The following is a 19,235-nucleotide window of genomic DNA, read 5'->3' on the forward strand; positions in this document are numbered from 1 at the left end:
ATATAGAAATTGCGCTACTCATTATCAATTTATTATTTATTCCGTAGTTCCGCGTTTATATGTAGCGATACATGTCAACCTTTCTAACCTCAAAACATCTTTCTACTGATTTACCGTCATATTTGACGAAAAATGAGAAAACCAGAATTCGATTTGGTAGTACGGTGAGGGCAGCACCTCGATAGGACAGAAAATGTGATGTCCTATATATATAATTCCCCACTCTGACGCCCCGTACCGCATCTACGTTTATAAAATCTTTGCTCCAAGTCACTCTAAGTCGAATCGAATTGGCGGGACCATGATCTAACAAATACATGGTCTAGCCACTTGAGGGCCCTGTTTCGTTCAAGTAACGCAACCGCTTAATTCCACCATTTTGTTAGTTTGACCGTGCAGTTTGAGTTTGACGCGTAAGACTACGGCGAACTCTTATAGGAAAATCAATATGCAGGAAGAAATATTATGCGAATATTAAAAGAATGAATTCAAAAGGAACTTGCAATGGATATGTTAGAACATTGGTAAGGAAATAAATTATATTCAGACCAGAATCTAAGTTTGTAAATATTACTGAATGGGAACGATTAAAAGTATATACAATTTTTGAAATTAATGATATGATTAATGATAATGATTCAAATGCTCAATAACTTCCACGTGTAAACTGGAAGGTGCTAACACTTTTAAATTGAACAGTTTTAAGTGAAACGAAAATTAACTGCAAAATGTAGAACTTTTATAAATTTTAGAGTTTAAAGATTGAGATTAGTTTCAAAAATATAAATCCACGTTTACATTTTCAACAGTATAAATTAAAGAATCAAGTAATGAACTTTAAAAATTTACAAAATTATATATTACTTCAAGTAATTTTAAGCTAGACACATTAGAAATTGAAAAATAATGTTTTACCTTCACATGTCTTAATTTAGAAGTTTAATTATTTTTATCTTAAATAGTCTAGGCATCCGTCAAAAGATTAAAAATTTTATTTCAAAATATTGAAAAATCGACAAGTGGTTTTAAATTTTTCCTAATTCAAAATCATTTTTGAATTTTTTATCAGAACTTTTATATTTTTGCAGATTTCAAACAAAAATTTAGATTTTTTTAAATTGTGAAAGACTACAGAAGAATGAAAATTTTCTTAAGATTCTTAGAAAAATTATTTTCCATTTTGAAAAATTATTGTAACAGGAAGTTCAAGAAGATTTTAAAGAGATTTAAAAAATGATCAAAGAAGAACATGGAAGATTTTAAGGATTTTATTTAATTTGCTGGATTTTCAAGAACTGTAGGAAAATTTCAATTAATTTTAAAATTAATTTAGAAGATCTGAAAAAATTGTTAAGACACTTCGTTTAAATTACTTGAAATAATTCCAAGCTTGTCATTAATTTTGAATCTTTTCAAAACTTCAAAATATCTCTGAAAATTACTAAAATTTTGTGTACAAATGATAAGTGTTCAATTGTTATTTATGCGTCAAAATTTAACAATTTCACTTATAAATTAAACACTTTTTAAATAGAGCAATTAAAATTGTAACGCTAAAAAATCAAAAGTTCTTTGAAAATCTAAAGATTCAAAGCTTTCTATGTAAAACAATTCAGTTTCAAATTGTTTTCTTTTAAATATTTGGTTTAAATTTACTCGTCTTAAATGAACAGTGAAATATTGCTAAATATTAAATACTTATTCTTTTTCTGCATTAAGAAATTTCAAAGTAAATGGGTTAAAAATTATATAATTTAAACTCACAATATTTTTAATTTAATAAAAACATTTAATTATGACTATATTAAACGCACGTTTACATTTTTTAATGTCCGAAAACATTAATAGAAGTAATATATTAATAAATTTATTTATTAAATTTAATATAAAAAATATTTAAAGGAATACCTGAAACTGTGAATGAAAAATATATTATTGATAAATCATGAGTACAGATCCATTTTTAAAATAATTTATTTATTTAATATTTACAGTTGATAAAATAAAACTGCTTTTTATCAAAAAATTTCAGCTTCAAATACTTTTAGTTTTGAATTGTTTAAATTCTCAAAACTGCACTTTAATTATTTTTAAACCTGTTAAAATATAGCTTGGGCAGATTTTTCTTCTAAAAATTCGTAAAATTCTCGGTTTCCCAGTCCGACGGCCACCTAGTTCTTTATAAAAAAAATCTTCGATTTTAAAAACTTCTAATTTTTAATTTTTTAACCTCTAAAACTGCATTTTAAAATTCTTCAATTAAAATATATGATGAAAGACAAAAAAATTTAACTGGAAAATTTTTAAAGTGACAGATTTTCAAATTTTAGCATTCTAAACTAAATGTTATAATAATCTATAAAAATCACAATTTGGGAAATTAAAAAAAAAACGGTTGAAATCAAAGTTGGACAACATTTTTATTATACAAATTTTGTAACATTCGCGGTCAAAAAATAAATTCACTGTAATTTCCCGGTTTTCCAGGTTTCCCGGTCCAGCGGCCAACCTGCACTGCATTATATAATTTTCTTTAGTCAGAACTTTCCCATTTGACTTCAATTTCATTTTATTTGGCACAGATGCGTCATTTTTTTTCAGCAGAAATACACCTGAAAAGTAGAAGAAATTTTTATTCTTACATTTTGCATTTTAAAATCCCTTACGTTTGCCGCCTTTCTTATCCAAGATGGAGAAATTAAGCGATGGGTCCTTATTAGTTCGGTTTTTTTTACTTGTGCGTGGCTAGACTATGTATTTGTTAGATCATGGGCGGGACCATGGTTTGTTGGATCATGGTGGCAGAGAAAACGCGCGTCCAGGGTTCAGCAGACGAAAAATGCTCAGAATGAACCGTTTTTTTGACCGATATTTTTAACGTCTTTTCTTGCCTAACAAAGTATTTTATCGATAAAATTTGTTTTTAGTAATAAACTTAGCATGGATAAAGATTATTACTCAACGGTATATTCCTGGTAAGCATTTTATTATAGCTAAAAATCGAATGTTTTTTTGTGAGGTTATGTTTTTGTTTATTATGTCAAAGTCAAACCATGTCAAACAAAATATAAACAGAAATTTGATTTATTTATTAACATAATAATTGAATTTTTGTCCCAAAAAATTGATTATATTGACGTAATCTCTTGACCACTTTGAAAAATTATGTGTTTCTAACTGTAACCAAAATTATATGTGGATAGTAGATCTCAAACATTTTCAAGTTAAAAAAACTAGCATTTTCCGTGCTTTCATTTTATGGAGTGATTCGACATGTTTTCTAATTGCAAGCAAGGTTTTTATGTACATTAAATACTACTAATGTTTGAAAGTTCAAATTTATAATTTATGAAAGCTTTTTTTTAAATTCTCAAATGAGGGTATTTTGAGCTTTTAATTATTCATCACGACATAGGAAAAACGGAGTAAGAAATCAAGAAACGCAATTTTGAGAAAATTACACTTTAATAAATATAAGAAATTTTTGTGTTTTATTTTATGCAAATGAACAAGAATAAAAACAATTACAAAGAAACTTTTTTACCAATCATTCAAGGAATTATTATTTCTTAAATACTATCAAAGTATCATTTCGAGAATTTTAAACTAACTTTTTTTTAACTTTTACATCTGTATACCTCATAAGCATTAATCTGCAGCATTTTACAATTTTGGACATTTGATACTTTTACACGTTATACATTATAAGGAAATTTTCAAATTAATAACGTTTCAAATTAATTAATATGCTAAATATCATTCTTGATTTTATTTTATATTATTTTATTGGGTGATAATCCAATAGTACGAAACTAATTACAATGTTACTTAAAATTTAGTATTTACGATGTAGTCTGATTGTAGAACCTGATTTTCTAACTATTTTGCTTTCGGTAAATTGTTGTTGGTTTTAACTTTAAAACCTTAAGATTTTACTATTTTATTTCAAGTAAAATTCATGGTTGAAATTGAAACCTTTTGAAATTCATAAATTTTGTACTAAAAGCGTTAATAATGGAATAGTCTTAAATGAAGAGGTGAAGAATTATTTGATTTCAAATGTAATTCTTTCAAAATGAAAGCCTTAATAGGTTGCTATCCAACGGAAAAACCTAGTGACGTTTGCCATAGAGGTTATTTTCTCATGCGCATGTATAGGAAAATAGTCTCTGGCAAAAGTCACTTACTAGGTTTTTCTGTTGGACAGCAGAGGTGCGTGCTTTTACATTGAAAATCTTCAAATATTTATAATTTTATATTGAAGCTTTCAAAATTGGACGATTTAAAATTGAAAGCATTTAAAAATAAAAAAATCTGAATTATATAAATTCGAAATCAAATGTTTTGAAGTTCCCTACCGATAGAAATCTCTGAGTATATTCCAAACATTCTCTAGGGTCAGAGAAGCTCAGAGAAATTCTCCGCAGGCACTCACGCAGATATATTTAAAGGTCCAGGTAGCTCTTTTTAATGTTTTAAATGCTTTAAAATGTCCTTTTCGAAATTAAAATAGAAATACAAATCATAAATGACAAGCCGAGAGGTTGAAATTGAAATAAGAATTCGATCATAAATAACAAGCAGAGAGAGACTATATCGAAAGTAGCCGACACTCAAGGGTCCTTTGTTAAGCTTTCGGATTAAAATTGAGAAGTAGATTTTTTTAAATTTCATAGTTAACAGTCTAAAACATAATAATTCGGAATCTACGGGGTTCGATGATTTCAGATATCTAACTTTTTTCTTTAAATGCTTAAAATTGGAATTAATACAACGTTTCTCGTAAATGGAATGAGATGCGCCAAAAGACATTTTTTTAATTCAACTAGGAAATTGTATATTAGTATATAGGTTATAATTATGAGTAAGTATAATGAGAAAATTCATCAGTTAAAAAAAAGTGTTAATAATTTGAAGAGAAATTTAAAAATGGAGAGTCGGGTTAGCGACGGCCAACTACTGTAAATAACTCTGCCCGCCCGATACGTGACGAATATAAAAGAAACATTATATTACTTTGCACTACTCTTAAAAGGACCACAAAAAGGACCCAAAGCTCTCAGACTACCTCAGAGACTAAATCGTTTCAAATTGACTCAGATTATAGACTCAAATAGGCCAGGATATTTCGCTTGAGAATGCTCAGAGGTTTCTGTTGGTAGGGTTGAAACATTTTTATGGTATTTTTTAGCATAAATACAAAAAAAATGTCACATTTTTGCCAATCAGTTTCGTATATGGGCGTTTCCACGAAAAGTGTCATTTTCGGCAAAAATAAAGCGTTGGGAACATCTTTCAAACTTTTTTTTGCACCTTGTATATGTATAAAGAAATATTTTTAAGATGGGCCACTTTCTTTGTATATGCGCACAAATTACAAAAAATATTCTTTAAGGGCATGTGATACTTAGAAAATTATCGATTTGACCAGTTTTAGGTTCCCCCGGCTTTTTTTTATAGAATAATAAATATTTTGTCTTAAAAATTTGGGAAATGATGGCGAACATGATAACGGATGTCCCCACACACTTTTTTTGTAGGTTAATTAAAAAAGGTTTTAATTGAGCAAAATGTGATTAATTTGCATAGCGCTTAGGAAATAGTATCGATTTTTTCAGTGTTAGATTCCCCCGGCTTTACTCCTAGGACAAGAAATATTTTCTCTTCATAATCTAGGAAATGATAGCGAACATGCTAACGGACGTCCCCACATACTTTTTTTGTGTTTTTTTATCAACAAATTTTTGATATTGCTAACAACGTGCGTGTTTATTTCGAGGTTATGTGTGTTACAATTCACCCGAGCGTTACTTCCAAACTACACAATATTTTTGGCCGAAAACTTTGGACTTACAAATAAACACAGTAACTAATCTCTCGGAACTAAACCCTTTTTGCAGGCAATCAAAAAAGTTTATTTCATAAATAATTTCCAGATTATCGGAAAGGCAGAGATGAAAAACGACGTAACCTCAAAATAATGCATATGGATAAAATTTTTATTTAGCACAATACATTTTTTTGTTATTATCCCTCACAAAAGAGTCAGGGGACGTCCATTATGATATTTTATAGCATCTCCGAATTCAGTTTTTAAAAATTTTCATTTTTGTGAAAAAAGCCCGGGAAACTGTAAGTATCACATGCCCTTCAATTAATTCATATTTTTTAACTGAATTAATTGAGAAAAGAAAGTAATTTTTAGTTGGGGTTTTGTGTCTTATGTTCAGGACAGTGCCCACTGTAGTGTGAATGGGTACTGTTATAAGATATTTATATAAAAAATTACAATTTTTTGTTAATAAAAACTGCTTAATTTTTTAATCACACCATTTTCCTTCCTTTTACGTTTTTTTCGGACGTGAAATACAGTAAAGATAGTACAACATTTTATCATATCTTGATACATAAAATTTTCGCAACTGCAGGTGTTGGAGGGGACATTTTAGCCTTAATGGGAAATAACTTTTGCGCGCAATGTAATACACTAGAACATTGAATTATGGCGTCCGAGCTTCTGTCCTGCCGAGAAATGCTGGCCTCGAATTATGAAGAAGCACGTTTAGTTGCATCAGTTTACGTTCAAATCCATGGTAAACTTCTTCTGCCCAAAATACTGATCAATTCCCGCTAGAATAGGATAGTGTGATTCAAGAAGTATTGGAGAAAACGGATTGGAAGTTTTGTTCGAAAAAGCAAAATTTCCGATATTTGAATGTGTAATACTTCGAAAAATTTAGTCGCACATCTTTTTCTTTATATGGTACCTGATGGACGTCTATATCCTATAAAAATATAAGAATGTTTGGTCTGGGTAGTTGCGCGCACTTTCCTCTTTTATATTTTTTGAAGGGGACATTTGAATCTTAAAAATGGTGACAGGACTTTAATATTTTTGGTTGAGTTAGAAATAAAAGCACATCGTCAAGACCATGAAATTTCAGTGGCCTGTGATCTATTGAACTAGCTTAATTTTTCTTAGAATTTGAAAACATTGTGTAGAAAAGATGTGAGCATGCAAATCAGTCAATTTGTAACTGGTAACCAATGAGCGCCTCAGAGCAAAATAAGCGAGACAAGTCCGATGATAAAACATATGAATTGTCTCGCTTTTGCTTTAAGGCTTCTAAACTATGTTCTTTCCATAAATAAGCCAAATATGGGAAAGTTTATGACCTAAAAAAGATTTACTAATTAATTCTTCATTATACTACATGAACATCAGTTAGTAACGTTACAATATAAATCGTCCCTCTTTAACTCAAATTGCTAAGAAAGCATAATACATTGTTAATATCACGTGCCAAAAATGTTGTTAGAATAAAAAAAAGTAGAAAAAAAGTTGAAAGGGAAGAAAATGGCGACCGTTTTTCTGATCGCTAATTTCTTCATTTTCAAATTTTTTAAATTTATCTTGCAGTTTTCGATACAATGAACAACGCTTCACCAAGATCGAAAGGGGCAAAGTTAATGGTGTTCTTCATTTTTAGAAATACAAGACTTTCAAAAAAAATGTGATCTTAAAACATTCTTTAGGCCACGAAAAACATATGTACAAAGTTTAATGCTAAATTTAGGCGTATTGGTGCTACTAAGTTTAAAATTGATCGTTAATAAGAAAAACAAGCGAGACAAATTTTATGTGAAAACATAGTAGTTGTTTCGCTTTTTCTGTGAGCGTAACATATATTATATAGGTATATTTTTAAGATTGAGCCCAACTATTATCTATTATATCTCTTCACGAGGTTTTCTCTAATGACTGCAAGCTTTTTTTCTATTATTTAATCAAACTAAATTTGCATGTAATATAACTGAAATTTTAAGCTTTTGAAACGTAGGTTTACCTACAAAACTACGCTAACAGAAAAATGACACTTCCGTAGAATAGCCCATATATAATACATAGTAATATGTCATTCATAATAATATTATGAATGAAGGTAATAATTACTTTCGAAATATTACTAATTAAAATGTTGCAAATGCTACGAATGAAATAACAATTACCAGAGAAACCCAAAAGCTTTGAAACTTTTAAGTTGTATAAAATTGAGAATTTATATATGATAAAGTTCCAAGTTGTGGTTCAAGTCGGCCTTAAATCTTAAATATATCAAGATTAAAAATAAAGCAATAAAATTGGTTTTAGTTTCTTTTATACAAAATATTTCTAAATTTCTCTAGGTTCGACAAAATCGGGATAATATCCAATATTCGGACTCATCTTCGCCAGAACCTAGTTAATGTCTTAAAAAACAAAGATTTATCTTTGAATGGAGAAAACGACGGGCAAAAATCAGCGAAACAGTATGTTCATGATTTGCTCGTAGCAGAATATCTCTTTGATAAAAATTACGTTTATGCTCTATCCGTGTTTGCAAGTGAAGCACCACTTCTCGTTAACTTTACAAAACAAGTATCATCAAGAAATGATGCAGGTGACTGCAAACAAAGGTTACAGCACGACTACATATCTCATACTCTTGACACTTTGGGAATCAGATCAGATGATCCAGAGGGTCAATCCATCATATCAAAATACTCAGAATCTGAGGAACCTCTCCTACTTTGCATTTTGCACTCTCTCCAGACTTTCTCATTAAAGGAGAGTAGAAAAGAAAAGAAAAGAGAAGTACAAGAACAAAGGAAACCTAAAAATTTCAGAGAAGTAGGAACACTGACGGAAAGGGAAGTTTCAAGGGATGAAAAATTAGTCAGAGCAAGGACGAGGTTACTGCAACAGAAGGAAGCCTTTGATGCTGAATTGAAGGATAAGGAAGACAAATTGAGACAACAGGTGCTTGATGTAGACCAACAACTTGTTCTGTTGCAGAAAAAATGGGTAGAAGCGCATGATTTGACACAAATGATTCAAGTCAAGGAGAAAGAATTGAATGAAGAGAGGAGAGTAGAACAACAGAAAATTTACCGAAGGGATATGGAACTTTCAGTAAAGGAAAAACTCCTTTTAAAAGAAGCTGATAGGTAGTTTATAAAAATATGGTTCTTGTTTTATTTAATATTAAATAGGTAAATTTTTACCGTGAAACGACAGTAACTTTAGTTCTTGAAGGGCAATTTGTTTAAATTTCAGTAGAAAAACCTATATTTTAGGGTGGATCATGAAATCCCTGTTTTTGTATTTTTCTAACCCTTGAGGCAGAAATTACTTTCTAATGGCGAACAAATGATCCCCTCTATTTTTGACACATTATTTAAAAAATCTTACTTTTTCCAATATCGGTAATTGAAAAGTACGATTTTTGTTTAGCTTGTAAAGCGAATCGCAAGTACATGCAAGAAAATATGTTAATCTTACATTTTGAGGTAGTTGCGAAGGCGATAAGCTTCTGCCACCACGCGGCGCCACTGCTAAATCGAGGAATGAAACGCTTAACACGCAAGTTTTATTCTTAATGCAACTTTTTTATTCCCTGTTACGTTTCACACAGGGAATAAACGCGTAAAATCGCGACTAGTGCATGCGCCACTGTAAGTTTTTCCCCGTTGCCCCAAAAGCAACCATCTTGAATTCATTCTACACGCGTGAGAAATCGTACTTTTTTGTGCGGGTATTGGAAAAAATTTGTTTCTTTCATAATAAAATTAAATTAAAAAAAAAACCATTTGAAGTATTTTAATTGCAAGCACTTTAAATTGTTAATAATTCTTTAATACTCAATGCTTTATAATTTAAATTGTTCAGGTTCTATAATTTTCATTTGCAATATTCTAGAAAAGTTTTCAATTAAAAATTGTTCATTGTTGATTCTATAAATTGAAAATATGTTTCGATGCTGCATGTAATATGATAATGTTAAGTTTTAAATGTGCAATTTGACAATTCTAAACTATTTACACATTTACTACAAAATTGGAATGAGGAAAAAGAGAACAAGAATGTATCTGAAAAGTACACGCTGGTTCTATGTTTTTAAATTTATAAGCTTCCAAAATGAACAATTGAAAATTTAGAGATATTAAGATTTTAATTTTCAAATAAAGTCCTAAAAAATAAACAATGTTAAACTGACAATTGAGGCTTTGGATGGAAGAAGGGAACGTAGGCCTGCCTATAAATTTTTATTTTATTTAAAGTATAGAACTCTAAATAAGATGTATTATTAGGTGCTGAAGAAAGGTTTGTAAGCAGGTTAGAGGTATGGGATTCAAAAGAAGGAAAATTGAGAACACACTACTTTACTAAAATATTAATCACTGTATTGCACTTGGTTTTATAATACTGTGGTTTACATTGATGGTTTAATTAATCGCGACTTTAAGTGTGGTTTACAAGAGAGACGACGAGTACACTCGTTCGCCGTTAGCGAGAGATTGACTTAGAAATCGTTCGTGGAATCGTAGTCGAATTAATTCGCTTAAGTCACTTGAATTTTGAAAGAAAAGGACGTAATCTAATGTGCAATCTGAACATCCTGTGGGGGGTAACACGATGGAGATAAGAAATAGTAATAATATAAGAAAATTCTACATAGTTGCTACTCCCGTTCACGATTCAATAGTGAACATGGTTAAGATGAGTTTGTTGTTTGAACTGGCAGTAAGGCCAGTTGATTTAGGCCCCTTTTATGGATTCCTTCTAGTGTCTGTATCGTTACAACATGGACCAAACCGTCTGTTCCAGGATGTAACTGTTCGATGCGTCCCAAACTCCACTTAGTTGGTGGCACCTTTTCTTCCTTTAAAAGGACGATGTCTCCGAGTTTGACCTGTATAGTCTCCACTAACCATTTCGAGCGTTGTTGAAGATGATGGAGGTATTCGCGAGACCATCTCTTCCAAAATTTGTCTCGAATTTTGGAAAGCAAAGCCCAACAAGTTAGACCCCGATCTTCGACATCAGTTAACGAGGGCTCTGGGACTGCTGTCATAGGACCACCAGTTAGAAAATGACCCAGCGTGATGGCATTCTTCGAAGTTGGATCATTTGGACTTGGGTAAAGTGGTCTTAAATTGAGGCAAGCTTCGATTTGACACAAAACGATACTCATTTCTTCAAAGGTAAGACAACAATCTGCATTTATTGATCGTCTCAGATGGTGTTTTACCGATTTTACACCAGCTTCCCAAATGCCACCAAAGTGAGGTGCATTCGGCGCGATAAAAGACCAAGCTGTCCCCTGGCTGGCAAGTTTTTAAGCCACTTTGGTGATTATCCTTGTAGCGCCTCGAAGTAGGGATCGCAGCTCCCGGTCAGTTCCTTTGAACGTGGTCCCATTGTCACTATATAGCCTTGAACAAGCACCTCGTCGAGAGATGAAGCGTCTGAATGCGGCTAGGAAAGCATTTGAGATGTAGCCAGATACTGCCTCCAAATGTATCCCTCTGGTTGAGAGACAAATGAAGAGACAGATATATCCTTTATAGGATTTAATTCCTCGTCCTGGTGAGGCCCGAAAGTTGTAAGGGCCAGCGAAGTCTACTCCGGTACAAGCGAACGGCCTCGACTCAAAGACTCGGTCAGTGGGCAGCTGACCCATAAGTTGAGTAGGTGTACGCGCTCTAAAACGCTCACATGTCACGCAACTGCGTATGACATGATTAATCAGTATTTTAGCTCCGATATTCTGGAGACGACCTCCTACTCTCAAGATTCCATTACCGTTCAGGAAAGGATTCAACTCTTCAGCTCACTTTTCCTTGAGATCTTGTTATCATTCTGCGGAGCCATGCATTCTGCCTGGAAATTACGAAGCTGGGTATTCTTGAGCCAGAAGTTGAGACTCTTTGTTAACTCCTCCGTCGTAAGATAGGGCTCCACTGGCGTGGGGCTAGCAGAGCACAGTCTGCAGAATCTGTAGATGTAGGCTGTCACTTGAATTAGTATTTACAAGGAAGAATATCGGCTAGGAAGGTCGTGAATGTAAGACAAGGTTGCCGAGTTCTCCCCAATGTTCATCTTTGAAGTTCCTAGAATTTCTTGCGTCTCTTGATCAACAACCTTAATAGGGCGTACGATTGTCTGAGCCCAATTACTTTGTGGTTCAGTCAATCAACTGGGTCCATGCCAACAGAGAGATGAATCCTTCAGCTCACTCGAGTCAAAACCTTTAGTTGCGCAATCAGCAGGGTTGAACTTTGTAGGCACATGTCGCCAAACCTGATTCTTAAGAGTGGAATGTATTTCCCCCAATCGGTTTGCCACAAAAGTTGGCCAACGTGATTGTTGACCTTGAAGCCAATCAATAACGATCTAAGCGTCACACCAACAATATCTTGGAACATCTCTGAATCCAAGGTTTGAAGAGACAGCATCGAGAAGTTTTGGTAGGAGATCGGCACCGCAAAGCTCCAATTTAGGTATAGTTATCGTCTTAATTCGGGCTACTTTTGTTTTGGCTAGGATGAGATTAGACTGAAGAGTGCCATTTTTGCTTCTAGAGACAAGATAGATTGCAGCTGAGTAAGCTCGCTGTGAGGCATCAGAGAATCCATGTCATTCCCACGGAGCAGCACAGTCAGAGGTTTCAAGCCAACGCGGTATTCTGATTTCTTCTATAGGGCCGAGCTGTTGGCGGAAGGCATTCCATTCAGACAAAAGATCTTCAGTCAGCTCTGAGTCCCAATGCAGTCCAGAAATCCACAAATTCTGTAAAAATACTTTGGCTCTTATGAGAAATGGAGCCAGCCAAGTGGATCGAACAGCTGAGCCACCTCGAAAGAAACCATCCGTTTTGTGTAAGTCATTGGAAAAACGGAATCTTCAATTTCAAAAGTCTTACCTGGGCGCGAGTGAGATCCATAAGAATCTGGAAGCAACTCAGGTAAGTTTGCTGCATTTGCTTAAAGTGATTCTAGCTGAGTTGAGAATGGAAATCAGTTCTTGTTTTTTTATCTCAGTGGATCGAATTGAGTCGCCGACAGCAAAGATTTCGACGTATGTGTTCTCCAATATTTCCGAACTCAATGGAAATCGGTGTTGCTCATCGTTTGCCAGTTGATTCAAGGTACGGATAGCCAAGAATGGTTCAGCCCTAGTACCGTATTTGACAGTAGTGAGACAGTAGTCTTGTAGGTCTTGGTTTGGTTCTGGTCTCCAAACTCTCCAGACTCTCCTAAGTCATTTGGAGACCCTGATAAGGGCTGTAATTGATTGCTGAGAGAGTAGTTTTTTACAGCATGAAGAACACTGGCAGACTCGAAAGTATTATCTTCTTGATGATCTACAGGACGACCAAACACAACCCAACCGAAACATGTGTTCAGTGCAGTAGGACTGTTTAATGGACCTTGCTTTAGGCCCTCACGTAGCACATGTTCGAAGAGATCAACCCCTATCAAACAGTCGACACTTAATTGTCGATGATAGTCCGGGTCAGCGAGCTCAAGGTTTCTCAAGTGAGGACAGTCCTTAAACTCAAATCTCTTTTTCGGAAGCAAGTGGATAAGAGACTTCATGACCAAAGCTTGCATTGGAAGTTCGAACTGTGAGTCTCGAGGAGATCTGAGTAACAGATCGGCCTGATAACTAGAAGATCCCAGTGGCGAATCTCCCATCCCAGTTAAAGAGATATCACAGTGTTGTTTTGGAACCTCCAATTGTTGAACTACACATTCAGTGATGAATGAGCGTTCGGACCCAGAATCAAGGAAGCCCTTAACAAGAATTGAGTTTCCTTTAAAGGAACTCAGTTTTATATAATCTGTTGCAAAAATTCTCTTTGTATTATTGCGTTCAGGTTTGAAAGTCAGATGATTGACCGAAACAGAAGAGTTACTGGCCGATCTAGAACAACCCGAAGAAGATGGTTGTTCTTTGGTTAAATCGGTTTTCACCACTTGGTCATTTTTTTCTGAGTGTCATCATGTACAAAAGTATGATGCTTCTCTGAACACACAAAGCATCGTTTATTTGAAGGGCATGAATTGGAATCATGGTTTCCACGTAAACAGTTAAAACAAAGTCCTAAGCGTTGGACATTCTCTATGTGCTTGGAAACACCAAGCCCCTTAAATCGTGGACAGTATGATATGAAGTGAGAGCCCTGACAAGTGGAACAAGAATTCGAAGGTTTGTTTTGCTTTTCAGACGTTGTTAAATTAACGGATTAATCGAGTTTTTGACCGACGACGAAGTAACTGAGCAGTCGTTTGGCCGAGCAGATTCTAAAGCTCTAACTCGATTCTCAAGAAAAGTTGATAACTCCCCAAACGTAGGGAAGTCTTCCTGGTCTTTCAAAGACGTTTCCCAGTCATCGCGAGTTTGAGGATCTAACTTATGAACCAGCAAATGAATAAACCAATCATCCCAATGATCTACGGGTCTACTCATGTTTGAAAACGCACAAATGGATTCATTCGTGGCATCCAGAAGACGTAAGATTTCGTCAACTGTTTTTTTTTTAGGCTGAAGGACAGGAGAGCAGCTTACGCATATGAGCCGCAAGGATAACGCGTTTGTTGTCATTACGCCTAACTAGCGTTGCCCAAGCTTCTTTATAATTACCGCTGCTAATTGACATATTTTTTAAACGATCTGCAGCCTTACCCTGAAGTGCATTTTTTAAATAATAAAGTTTCTGAACATCTGAAATACTAGTATCGTGAACCATTGATTTGAACATATCTCGAAAAGTTTCTCATTCGAGTTGCTCACCACTGAATTTTAGAAGAGGGAGCAACGGTAAATGTTTGAAGGAAGTTTCTGAACAATGAGATACAGGACTTATGTTTCTATTACCTGATATTTTCTCTGGGATTGTGCTTCTACCTCGTCAAAGTTATTATCCACAGCGTAAGAATTTTTAGCGTATTCTGGATCCGATACTATCACAAAATGCTGGTCGTAAAAGTCCAACCAGAATTTTTCCAGCGTAGTCAGTCTAGTTTCCATTTATGTTACAGATTTCATTACCTTCTCTCCTGTTTTCTTAGTGTTGTCATGGAACCGTGTAATTAGCCCCGCTATCGCTAGCTGTTTATCTACAGGTGACGTCATGATGACTTTCGAGCGAAGGAGTACACAGTAGACTTATGTTAGGTATGCACTATATACTGAACCCGACAAGGTGAATCGATATTCGCCTATTCAAAACAAAACAAGTGGTCACTACACACAGGAAGAAAATCGTTTAATAATATGATTATTTAATTTCACCGTCAGTTGCTTGTTTACCACTCGGATATAAGTTAAGTAGCTATCCATCTGAACCCACAAATACTCTACTATTCTCCATGAGTCAGATAGCATAGGCTGCTTCTGAGTGAGCAAGCAACTGTAAGCTTGTAAAGAAAGGAAACAAACAGATGATCACTGTAATCCACTATAAAATTACGCGATAAATTTACATTAAGTTTATTTTATCCGGCTCGAAGGACCAATTTTGACTATAAATTTTAAGTTTATTTAAATTATAGAACTTTAAATAAGACGTATTATTAGGTGCTGGAGAAAGGTTTGTAAGAAGGTTAGAGGTATGGGATTCAAAAGAAGGAAAATTGAGAACACATTACTTTACTAAAATATTAATCACTGTATTGTACTTGGTTTTATAATACTATAGTTTACATTTATGGTTTAATTAATCGCGACTTTGAGTGTGGTTTGCAAGAGAGATCACGAGCACACTCGTTCGCCGTTAGCGAGAGACTGGTTCAGAAACCGGTCGTGGAATTGTAGGCGAATTAATTAGCTTAAGCCACTTGAGTGACGAAAGAAAAGGTGGTAATCTAATGTGCAATCTGAACAAGGCCCATATGCCCTTTTCCCGTAAATTACGTTAAACGACGCAGACATGGCTTTCACATATATCATATGTAGGATATTTTGAAATTCGCATGTTTACATGAGTTCTAAACATTACAAGGTTCGTGAAAGAAACTAATGAAGCTAATGAAGACGAAATCATGTCATCTGAGGAAGAAGTAGAAGACTGAAAAATGATTAAATGACCAATATTGTGAAAAAGGCCATAAAGTGTTCGTTCGAAAAAATGTTCTAGAAGCTTTAAGTGAGAGTAACAGCATTAGCGAAATCTTCCTAACAATTGAAATACACGAGAACTCATTCTGAATTTTTCTCTTTCAATAAAAAAACCGATATATTAACCTTTTTAACGATATTATTCTATTCATGGAAAAACGGCATATAACAAAATTTTTTTAAACTGTAATATTTAAAAGGTAACATGATTAAGTAATCATTTTGCATATGAATTCTTTAAAGGATAAGTTACTATACCTATTGCAAAATACAGTTTATATATTGTACAATTTTTCACGTACTTATACTAAAACAAAAACCTTTTCCTTAATTTTCTCGAAATGCTACTTTGGCTTATGTGCCCTTCTTCCATCCAAGGCCTCAATTCAAACTCCACAAACAACTATCGGCTTTTTTTCCGGCTTTTCCCGATGTTCATAATTTCAGGCTAATTTCCCGTTTTTCTGGGCAGTGCTTAGTCTGAAATTAAACGATCTTTATGTAATGCTTTCGTATGCGAATAGATGAGAGTCGGTACGTTTGGAACACTTTGACATTTTGCATTTTTCTTGTCAAAAGGGAACACTAGTGTCAAACAAAAGTGATGTACACGTCTCAGTATTATAGTATTTCATCTGATTTCTTTCTTTCAAACAGAGCATATTGATCCCCGCATATCTACAAAAAGAAAAATAATTTAACCCCACAATCTGGCAAAAACATCTCGGTGTGGGCTTGGACACGGGGAAGGTCCTTGTGGGACTCTAGATAAAAGCACAGAAACATAATATTTTTAATAGCTGTTTCAGGTTTTGATATTAAAATACATAAAAAAACGAAATCTCATGATGTAGGTACCTCGTCTATTATAAATGATTGATTCTCATACATCCAAAAATAATTTGCTATATATTAATTATTTTCAGTACATAATTCTATTTACCATTAGACGTATTAGGTATTAAATTATTGAAGAAATTTAATAGTTTAAACACTTATACAAAATTACAGGTTGTATTTTTTTAAATTGTAAATAATTTAATTTTAATGAAATAGATTTAAATTATGTCATAACCACTTTTTTGCAGTAACTTGTAAATAAAATTACCTTTGGATGAAGGTTGAAAAACCATAATACGCCGAAGGTTATATTTTCTATTTAACAAATGTGAGAACTGACAGTGACATTAGAGAATAGATTAAATAATTTATTGATTGCGATCCTGCCCAACACGTACCGCAGAATTTTGTCCCAAACGCACCGTTTTGTCTTTCTCCAACATTATTAATTCTTAAAGTTCATACATATATTATTTTTAAGATTCAAATTCGTGTGATATAAATGTCTAAAAAAGAGAAAACGCTGAAATATCATAGATTTAATTTTTTTCCAGACTGGCAAAGCTTATACATACTTGATTGCATATTTTTAAATTGACTTATGTTTGTCCCAAACATACCGACTCTTCCCTACTTTTCTCCCTTAATATTTTATCTGGAAATCATACACGGGCAAAAATGTCCTGTGAATACAACACGGCACTTTCTTTGAATTGAAACGATATCGTGTCAATTCAAGAAAATAGTATTTTGAATTAACGCGACGAGAAATGTTGATTCTATTCGTTGCACCGTGTTGCCTCAACACGGTGGCGCTTTGATTTTACACGACTCCGTGTCGATTTTAAACTTAGGTTGTCACTGTAGGCTCACACTCGCTTGAAACGTTATTGGGGAATATAAAGAAATCAGTAGCTCCCGGTCGAAACTAGAGGATGCCGTGTTAATTCTAAACGGTCGCCATACAACTCGGAGCGCCGCGCCGCACAGTGGGAAAAAAGCACCTTTTGTGGACAAAAATCGACCGACAGTGCAATTCTTAACGGATTTTGATGTTTTTTTTTTTAGAAATGACCGTAAGGCTTCCAGTTATAACAAGTAACTGCAGATATTTTAATTCGACTTAACGTAAATTTTTTATTGAACAACAAAGTTACAACTTTTTGTTGCTAAACTTTTCCGTGAAACCATTTCTTCTAAGACTTTCAAATTCATTAAAAAAGGTCATAAATCAATTAAATAAGTAACTAAAAATAATTTCCAGTGGGTTAGAGTAACTGCAAGAATTGTTAATAATGTTATAAAGAAATTAATTCACCAAAGTCATTTTTTCGTGTTCCGCAATGATTAGCTAATTTTAACTTATAGCTTTTGTATAAAGTATCACAGATAATGATGTGTGCTTACAATAAGTTAGGAATAGATAATAATTGCCAATTATTTAAACAATTTTTATAAACAAATGCACATTTTGACCATTTTTTCATGAATAGCTCTGATTTTTTGCGGAATCAATGCAAAATGTCTTGCAAAAGACTCTTTGCTGACATATTTTTAATAGTGACAGAAACTGATAATTATTGTTTTTAAATTTATGAGCAAATGCACATTTTTACCATTTTTTTTAATAGGTTAGATTTTTTGCAGAATGAACTGAAAATGTCTTGGCAAAGACTGATTGCAAATAAATCTTTCTTGAAAGTTTCTATGGAGATATTGTAGGAATGCTTTGAAGTATTTTTTAATATGGAATACAGAATAAAAAATAAGCACTTACTAGGCAGTCTGATAAGTCCCTGAAAAATGAAACACGGAGACGTTTTTTTGGCCAAAGTCGGTTTTATTTTTCAACATACTCGCCGTTTAGGTCGATACAGCGAGTCCAACGATTTTCTAACTTTTTGATACCGTCCGAAAAGTACTCGATCGGAAGGTCTCCAAAATACGCCTCAGTTTCAGCTATGAGCTCCTCATTTGAGTAAAAATGCTTACCGGTGAGCCATCTCTTCAGGTTAGGGAACAAGTAATAGTCCACGAATATTGTGCCACGTGCATCCCGAAATACGGAGGCCATAACCTTTCCGACCCATTGTTGCGTTTTATGGACACTTCGGAGCACTTTGTCCCGGTGGAACCCACTGTTTTGCCTGTTGCGTTGACTCAGGAGTGTAGTAGTGGATCCAGGTTTCATCCGTGGTTATGAATCGGCGCAAAAACTCGGTCGGCTTACGCGAAAATAATGCCAAATTCTGCTGGGAAGTTGTCGCACGAATTCGTTTTTGGTCCACTGTAAGCAAACGCGGCACCCATCTCGCGCAGAGCTTCTTCATGCCCAAAATTGAATGCTTGATATTGCCCACACGTTCCAATGATATGCCTACAGCATTAGCTACCTCTCTCAATTTCACTTTGGGATCATTCAACATCATATCATGGATTTTTTCGACAT

General features: G+C 33.9%; 1 protein-coding gene across 1 annotated transcript in view; it reads left to right on the top strand.

Annotated features, from left to right (window-relative positions):
• The first annotated feature begins 2,799 nt into the window (after positions 1-2,799).
• The window catches only part of LOC117173302 (GRB10-interacting GYF protein 2), a 20,666-nt gene continuing 4,230 nt past the window's right edge, over positions 2,800-19,235 (top strand). The window contains exons 1-2 of the mRNA XM_033361789.1: positions 2,800-2,975; positions 8,188-8,988. Of these exons, the coding sequence (XP_033217680.1) occupies positions 2,941-2,975; positions 8,188-8,988 (836 nt within the window). The 5' untranslated portion in view covers positions 2,800-2,940. The remainder of the gene's footprint in view (positions 2,976-8,187; positions 8,989-19,235) is intronic.

Source organism: Belonocnema kinseyi, chromosome 5 (genome assembly GCF_010883055.1).
Source record: "Belonocnema kinseyi isolate 2016_QV_RU_SX_M_011 chromosome 5, B_treatae_v1, whole genome shotgun sequence".
Classification (NCBI taxonomy): Eukaryota; Metazoa; Arthropoda; class Insecta; order Hymenoptera; family Cynipidae; genus Belonocnema; species Belonocnema kinseyi.